General features: G+C 43.6%; 1 protein-coding gene across 1 annotated transcript; it reads left to right on the plus strand.

Moving 5' to 3' along the window:
* The first annotated feature begins 345 nt into the window (after nucleotides 1-345).
* On the plus strand, nucleotides 346-8,205 carry GPRC5D (G protein-coupled receptor class C group 5 member D). The gene is made up of 3 exons (XM_049783327.1): nucleotides 346-1,243; nucleotides 7,130-7,197; nucleotides 8,134-8,205. The coding sequence occupies exons 1-3, from the start codon at nucleotides 346-348 to the stop codon at nucleotides 8,203-8,205; spliced, it is 1,038 nt and encodes a 345-aa protein (XP_049639284.1).
* The last annotated feature ends 311 nt before the right edge of the window (nucleotides 8,206-8,516 follow it).

Genomic DNA, 8,516 nt, shown 5'->3' on the forward strand with positions numbered 1-8,516 from the left:
CTGGGAAAAGTCCTCAAGCAGAACTTCAGTATCTTAGAAATCATAATGCTGATGAGTCTGTTTGGAGCCTTGTTCCATGCACCCCGTTTTATGGAAAATTGGTGGTTTAGACTTTTGGAAGCAGGGTGAAAAGAACCATTCTGCTCTCCCCCCAGTGTGCAGCTCAAACAGTAGTGGAGGTGGTGGAGTTTTGAGTTCTTTCCTTCATAGTGTCCTATCTGCATCTGGGAAGTATAGAAATTAGGTGCCTTGCCCTGGGCTCCTCACCAGATGTTTTTGTGGGACAAGTCTAAAGGTGTCTCTTCTCTTTTCTACAGAGGAATAGAAAACTATCCTTGTGATAGCATGTATGAAGACGACTGCATCAAGTCTCCTGGGGACTATTATTTTGTCTGTGACAATGAAGGGCCTTGGACAATCATTCTTGAGGCCCTGGCAGCCATTGGCATAGTGGTCACCATCTTGCTTCTCTTGGCCTATCTCTTTCTCATGCGGAGGGTTCAAGACTGTAGTCAGTGGAATGTCCTCCCTACCCAGTTCCTCTTCCTTCTGGGTGTGCTGGGTCTCTTCTGCCTGGCTTTTGCCTTCATTATCCAGCTCAATCAGCAAACTGCCCCTGTCCGCTTCTTTCTCTTTGGGGTGCTCTTTGCTCTTTGTTTCTCATGCCTCTTGGCTCATGCATCCAATCTAGTGAAGCTAGTCCGTGGCCGTGTCTCCTTCTGTTGGACCACGATTCTGTGCATTGCCATCGGCACCAGCCTGCTGCAGACCATCATCGCCATTGAATATGTGACACTCATGACAACAAGATGCAACATGCTTATGCATCTGAGTCCCTACCAACTCAACGTGGACTTCGTGGTCCTCCTGGTCTATGTCCTCTTCCTGATGGCTCTCACATTCTTCGTCTCCAAGGCCAGCTTCTGCGGTCCCTGCGAGAACTGGAAGCGCCATGGCAGGCTCATCTTCATTACCGTGCTGATGTCCATCATCATTTGGGCTGTGTGGATCTCCATGCTCATGCGCGGCAACCCACAGCTCCAGCGTCAGCCACAGTGGGACGACCCAGTCATCTGCATTGGCCTGGTCACCAATGCCTGGGTGTTCCTACTGTTCTACATCATCCCTGAGCTCTGCATCCTCTACAGATGCAGCCAGCAGGAGTGCCCGGTTCAAGGCAACGCTTGTTCCATCCCCACCTACCAGCGCAGTTTCCGAGCTGAGACCCAGGAACTCTCAAGAGGTACTTTTCTTTAGTGGGAGAGAGGGAAGCTTGGGGAGCAGGGGGAAACCTGGTAAAAGGGGAGCAATAGAGAAGTAGGGATACAGGGTGATATAAGACTGAACAAAAAGGGGATGTCAAAACTCGTGAGGTTGACTGAATAGTTGGAATATGGAAAGAGATGCCCAGAGTCCAGATGAAAACAACTGTTTATGGGTAAAGATTGACTTCAACGAATCAAAGTACCAAACGCAGAAGATGTGACTAAATGGTCACATAGAGTGATGAAATCCCCAGATGTTTGAGCCCTTGAAAGCAGATTGGTGCTTCCAAGCAGAGACGACCATTGTTTAAACTTAGTCCTCAAAGCTAATTGGCCCAAACAGTGCCATTGACTGATTCATCCAAACCTCGGCCTCTCATTAGAGTCCCAAAGCCCAATAATGTTAGGATTTCTGCTTTTCTGACCAGTCATTGCTTGAAACTCTTCCAGCTTGACACAAAAGGACAGGAAGAGTCATTAACTCAGTTCTGAGTGAAGGCTCAAATGTAGGTTCAGTAAGAGAAATGAGGCAACTTGCTTACATAAGTATCACACCAAAAAGTTCCTGGATCAGAAATTTATTCTTTTCTAAGGACCGCCTCCTGTTAAAAAATAAAATGTGTTATCTATGACATTGAAGGCCTCAACAACCTGGAAGAAATAGAGGCTAATTTTAATTGTCTGGAGGCATCACAAAATTCATGGATTTGTTTCTGAAACATCTGGTTTATTATTAACAATTTGTTATCATACTTTTGCACCAATTTTGATGTCTTAATAGTCATCTGATTTCTCACAATTCACTTATAATATGCAAGGAAGATGTAATTGGTTATATTGTATAGCACACATAATGTTCACCAGGCTCAAAAAAAATTAATAGAAGCTTCCTTTTAAGTGACATTGACTTTTTTTTTGAGCCATAATCTATGACTAATTGCACATTCAGATGAAATCCTGTTCAGTGCTAGACTGTCATTAGTTTTTTTCAGTTCAGTTGACTGAGGAGAGGAAATTGATCATATACATCCTTCCTATACATTTTTCATTTCTTATTGGTGACATATAATCAGATTGCTGAGGCTGGTAGTTCATCTTTCTCAAAACTACTTCAAATCATCAAAGGAGAGGGAAGCTTTCTAGTTTTGATTTTTATGTTCCCAGGAAACAAAGGTTAAGAGGAAGGGGTCGGGGAGAAAATGACTAGAACTTCAAAATAATCTAAAATTCTTAGGGGCTTGCAATGATCAATATATCATAATCTCCATGGAAGCAAGTATAGAAAGTATTCTAGGGAATATATGAGTTGAAGAGCGAGAACTTGCAAAAGCACAACATTCCCTTATTACTCCAGTGAGATTTGAAAATCCACTTCTGCAGGGTAAATGATCTGCCAGTGATAACTCACTGTCTGAAGCTGATATTTAGACAAGGGAAATCAATAGTGTAACAAGGAACCTGTAAAATGCTTTCTGAAACTGAGCAGAACAATCAGAATCTTAATCCTTAAAGAATGGCATTCCAGGGGCTGGAGAGATAGTACGGAAGTTAAGGCACTTGCCTTGCATGCAGCAGATCCCAGTTTGAACCAAGCACCCCATATTATGCCCCCATCAGCATCAGGAGTGCCCAACAATAGAGACAATAGCAAGTCCTGAGCACAACTGGGTATAGCCAACCTCCCACATCCATCCCCCAAAATAAGAGCTTTCAAAACAAAACAGAATAATCAGAAATGTAAGCATCAGCGTTTAAGTAACCATAAATATAGCTATCAAGAATTAGCAGCCTCATTACAACTCAACAGAAAGCCCAGGATTGCACCCAACTGGGAACAATATATCAACTAAATACACAATAAGAGAAACCCATGCACCATTTTGAGACAACCTGGTCATCACTGTAGGTCCTGAAGTGTCATTGTAGGTCCTGAACTACAGTGGGCAAGCAGAAGGCCTCTGTGTATACTATGCAAACAGACCGTGGTTAGTGCTAATAATCAGGCCATGGTGCTCTGCTCGGTTAGTCCCAGAGAGTTCAGTGATAGACTTCCAGTCCAGTGCTGAGATTCACTAATGAGAAGAGGGGACTCTCAGTGGAAGCCTACCGAGATGAAAACATCAGAACACCAGACCCACATAGTTAGGAGTGAGGAGTGCCAACTGAGGTAGTTCTCATATTCTATGCCTGCCTCATCCAGAGGCACCTAAACTTATTTGTTGTCTGGCCTTCTTTCAGAGAAAAAAAAATAAAAGACTCCATGCCCTTTGGAGATCTACTTTCTTTAAGAAAACTATCAGAAAGTGTCTCCCAATTGCACCTGAGCCTTCTTCCTTCCCCCTAAATCCGTCCAATATTCCCTCATGGTCATGGGAGGAAGAGTATCACCCACTTTGGAAAACACTGTTCTCACTGCCCAAATTTTGTCTGCAAACCCCACATGCAAGCATTCTTTGTTGTGAAATCTTCTAATGAATTCCACTGGCAATTGCGACTCCACTCACATAATTTGTAGATTTACTGCTGGGTTGTGGAACCAGAATTATTTATTCAGCAGAAAAAAGAAATAGGCCTAAAGGGATTATCAGCAAATGCTACAAGTGTGAAGACCTCTGCCCAAGAAGCTATGGTTCTGTTGGCTACCATCTGCAATGGAAGGTCAGGGGTAGAAATGAATTCAACCGAGAGCAAAACAGATCAAATATGAAAATAAGATTTAATAGACACTGAAATTGGCCCACAAAAAGGATTAAGGGCTCCATTTCCCTGGAAGTGACTCAAAACAAGATTGGGTTTTATCTTTCTGAAGTGGTTTATTGAATTAATTTTAAGATATGAAAACATCTGGATGGAGGATAAAAATGTAATCAGTCCAGTTACTCCCTGACCCCAAACAGTTGGGCACAAATTCTCTTTGCCCTGGGTCATGAATGCATCCCTAAAATGCAATAAATCATTGAATAGCTAAAACCAGTTGCTCTTGTAACTGAGACTGTTTAATCTGCTATAACTTGCAGAGATCATAAATGTTTTAGATTATTTACAAGCCATGAACCTTTTTTTAATGAAAGGAACACTCCCAATCTAGCTACTGCCTTCTTTATCTGTGTTTAGATTAGATTATTATTATATCTAGTTTCCAAAAACATGACCCATTTGAGCTAGATTACAAGAAAGCCTCCCATTATCAGGGTCATTTTTCTCTCCAGTGCTGGAATAGCAAATCTAATTGAATTCTTTTGAAAGGCTTTCAAAATAAAGCAGTGAATGTATGGAATGGGAAAATGTGTCACTGACACTCAGCTGATGAGAAGCAAGAGAAAAAGGTGCCTGTACATGTAAACGCTTTGACTTTTGCTTTTCCTTAGAGCCAATTCCAACTTTTGCTAAATAGAACCTTTTGAAACTATTCTCAAAAAAATTTAAAGACATCCTGCATTTACCAGAAGAAACCCAGTTTTAGTACCTCTGGCTGACATAAGTTTTGCTCATTCTCTCATGGTAATAAATGATAAAACTGCCCTTTGGTTATGCCTGGGAAATCTGGGTCATAGTCTGGGAATAGGTCATGTGGTAGAACACCTGTTTTGCCTGCAGGAAAATTTGTTTTCCACCCCCTGTACCTTCCCCAAATATTGTTTTTGGTCAGAGAAAGAGAGACACTGGCACAACATGAAGAAGAGGGTAGCAAGATTTGCCAGGGTTTGCTTGGTCTGAGGACGATGAAGCAACAATGACGATGGTTTGTAGAGAATTGGGAGGCTCCTGGGCAGTATGGGTCAGAAAGAGGACAGTGGATAACCTCAGGAGTCCCAATTCTGAGCTCTCTTTCACCATCTTTGAGGCCAAACCCAGTGCACAGACCATATCTCTGGAAGTGGTGGCTGTCCTGCCTCCACCACATGGAGGCCACATGACATGGCCACTCTGCCCAGTCACACCAAGGTGGTGATGAAAGTAAGTCAGATCTATGATTTCAGGAGACATTGCAAACAATGATCAGAGCTGGAGGACGAAGCCTCTCTCATCTATGATCAGACCCCACATAAGGATATTGACTGGACCCTGACTGTAGAGGTGTTTTATTATGCCACAAGACACAGTGTTAAACCCAAGATCCAGTTCATTCTGCCATAAGAGAAAGAAGAGCATTTCATTCTTCATAGGATGGAGCAGTTCTTAGAACTTTCCACAGGTCAGAGGGTTAAATAAAGGATAGGAGGACATGTCTGGTATCTTCCAGGTCCTAAATTCAATCCCTGGCCCTGTGTGGCACCTTCCAACACCCCTGGGGATGGCCTTGAAAGCACCCACACACAAGCATCACACCTCCACAGCCAATATTGTAAAAATGGCACTTAGACCCCCCAATAATCACTGGGGAGGCCCCTATTTGAAATATAGCACCAGGGATGGCAAAGATAGTACAAGGGCAAGGTGCTTGCCTTGCACATGGCCAACCCTGGTTTTGATCTCTAGCACTACAGATGGTCCTCTAAATACTACCAGGAGTGAGATCTGAGAAAGAGTCAGAACACAGAGACATCCTAACAACAACAAAATAGTGCAAGCAGGAGGAAGATGCTGGTATTTCAGTTAAAACCACATCTCTAGTATCACCACCAAAACTGCTAAGCATAAGATAGTACCATCAGGTTCTCTAATGTAGGCCCTTGTTCAAGAGCTCTACACATGTGTGTACATAGTCCTTGATTTCATATCAAAACATGTTTATGGAACAAGTTCACTTGTTGAAACTATAGGCTCTTGGTTTGATCAAGAAACAAAAGCCACACATTTCTTAATGTGGCCCTGGGCACAGGTCAGCAGTGAGCAAAGTGAGCAACCCCTCTGTCCCAGCTCACATACTCTATACAGCAGGCATCTATCTATGTACTGTCACATTCATAAATCTAATAAGAGTCCAGCACTGAAGACAAACACAAACTTGACATCAGGGTGACAACCTCACTGGGAGGTCAGATATTCAAACCATGACCACATGTGAGGTTTTGTGACTGTGAACAATGGTCTGGGTTGTCAGGTCCAGTTTAAAATGGAATCACTTATAAAGTCAACAGAAGTCCAGTAAATGGACTTGAAAGACTATCTAGATAAAGCCTTTTCTTTGACTGTGAAGATCTGAGCACAGAGCCACAAGTAAGCCCTGAGAACCTCTGAGAACCTGAGAACCAAACCCAAAACATAAAATAAAATTAAAATGATGATCCTGGGGGCCGGAGAGATAGCACAGTGGCGTTTGCCTTGCAAGCAGCAGATCCAGGACCTAAGGTGGTTGGTTTGAATGCCAGCATCCCATATGGTCCCCCATGCCTGCCAGGAGCTATTTCTGAGCAGATACCCAGCAGTAACCCCTGAGCACCACCAGGTGTGGCCCCAAACCAAAAAAAAAAAAAAAAAAAAAAAAAACGATGATCCTAGACTCACAGGGATAGTGGCACAAGCCTTGCATAGCCTTGTATGTACAAGGGTCTAAATTTGGTCCCCAATACTTCTAGGGATGGTCCTGGTGGCCCCCAATCCCACCGGGCATTGAGTCACATGTCAAGATTGACCACATGTCCTAGGAGTGACCCAATGAATTCCTGAATACTGGTTGGCAGTTTTTCTAAGAAAGGGGGAGTATGCTTCTATAGTTGTGGAGATGATTTCCTGTTTACACAGAGACGCCCTCATAAACATGCTTGAAATCATGCTGAAACCATCACTTTAGGATCACAAACAAACTCAGAAACAGCCTCTCCTCAAAGTGTCTACTTAAGGGCCAGATGCCCCACTCCTAGTTATCAGCCCCTATTCAGGAGTAATCGACACTAACCCAGCACCCCCTCTTTGGCTTGCAGCCCGAGACAGTGATGGCGCTGAGGAGGATGTAGCATTAACTGCATATGGGGCCCCCCTTCACCTGCAGGTAAATGCTCGTCTACTTCACCCAGGAGGAATGTTTATTCCTCCTCCCTTGGGGGGCTGCCAGGCTTCACCTTCGATGCCTTTGTCTCTGACCTCCAGCCAGGCTGGTGGCCAGGCGCCCTGCAGGCAGGGGGAGCATGCGTCATGCAGACTGAGACCAGGGAGAGTCCCTCCCTCCTGGACCCCTTCACCATGGACAACAGGGCCCCATGCAGGAAACACTCTATGAAGCCAACAGCTATCCAGAGCTTGTGCTCTTGTTCTCATGGAAAGATAAGACAAGACTGTAGTTAGGCAGGGATATAGGTTTTGGTACTTGTGGTGTTCATCAATTTACTGAGCATTCCAGCAGCTCCCCCTGAAGACTGAGCCTCACCGAATTGGCTCATCCTTTGTGTGCTTCTTGGGTACTACAGAGTCTAACCTTTTTAGACAAAGATCAAAGGGTTCAGTTAGAACTGGGGGTAACTGGCAGATAGTCCTGATGGCCTAAAGACACACAAATTCAGATGGTCACAAACAAAAATGGGGATACCAATCCAGTATGATAGAAATTAGACCTTAGTAAGCCTGGGTGAATGTCAGGCTTGGGGACCCAGTGCTTTTTACCAGTGCTTGTCCTCTGCTCCATGTGTTGATCATGCCTTTTCCTGGGATAACCTGAATATCATCTGTTGGGCTTAATCCTGGACAGGCTTTGCTACCATGAGAAAATTGTCATTATCCCCTCCAAGAAGTTCTTGGAGGTTTTCTTTCCACTCCAGTTTTCAGTCACTGGGGAATCATGTAGTCTTTTTTGGCTAAGAGGGAACATACTATGCTTAATCATTTTTCAACTAAGAAATTATGACATGATCTTTCCAGCTCAGATCTGTAGAGTACAATGGCCTGTATTGGCTCAGCAAATTATTAATGAATGGCCTTTCTTCCTTTCCAGAATGTTGATTCCACTCAAGAGTACGTCATCCCCCGGGCTAAACCAAGCACCTTGAAAGATTCAGGATTATAATATTTACAGGAAGCATGAGTCAGGAGACCCCAGAAGACCATCTGAGGAACTATGAGGACATCCTCAGAGACATACTGTCAACCCAGTATCGGTTTGTCTTTCCTTGCCTAGTTCCTTGTTCTTTCCATCCATTGGTCCCTGCATCACAAGACAGCTTTCCTGCTAAATTACAAACATACTGGTCACCCTACTTTGCTTTTTTTTGTCTCTTTTTTCATTCATTCAAAGATTCCCTTCCTTAGTGTGGCTTGGAAGAACTGGTAAATCATAGTAATGGTACTAAAAGAGCATGATCTGAAGAAGTTGTAATC

Source organism: Suncus etruscus, chromosome 11 (assembly GCF_024139225.1).
Source record: "Suncus etruscus isolate mSunEtr1 chromosome 11, mSunEtr1.pri.cur, whole genome shotgun sequence".
Taxonomy (NCBI): Eukaryota; Metazoa; Chordata; class Mammalia; order Eulipotyphla; family Soricidae; genus Suncus; species Suncus etruscus.

Bases quoted from the DNA above. Each gene is read 5' to 3' on its own strand.
- GPRC5D (XM_049783327.1), top strand. From the start codon at position 346: ATGTATGAAGACGACTGCATCAAGTCTCCTGGGGACTATTATTTTGTC. The intron at 1,244-7,129 runs GTACTTTTCTTT...TTTGGCTTGCAG, and splicing joins GACCCAGGAACTCTCAAGAG to CCCGAGACAGTGATGGCGCT. The intron at 7,198-8,133 runs GTAAATGCTCGT...CTTCCTTTCCAG, and splicing joins GGGCCCCCCTTCACCTGCAG to AATGTTGATTCCACTCAAGA.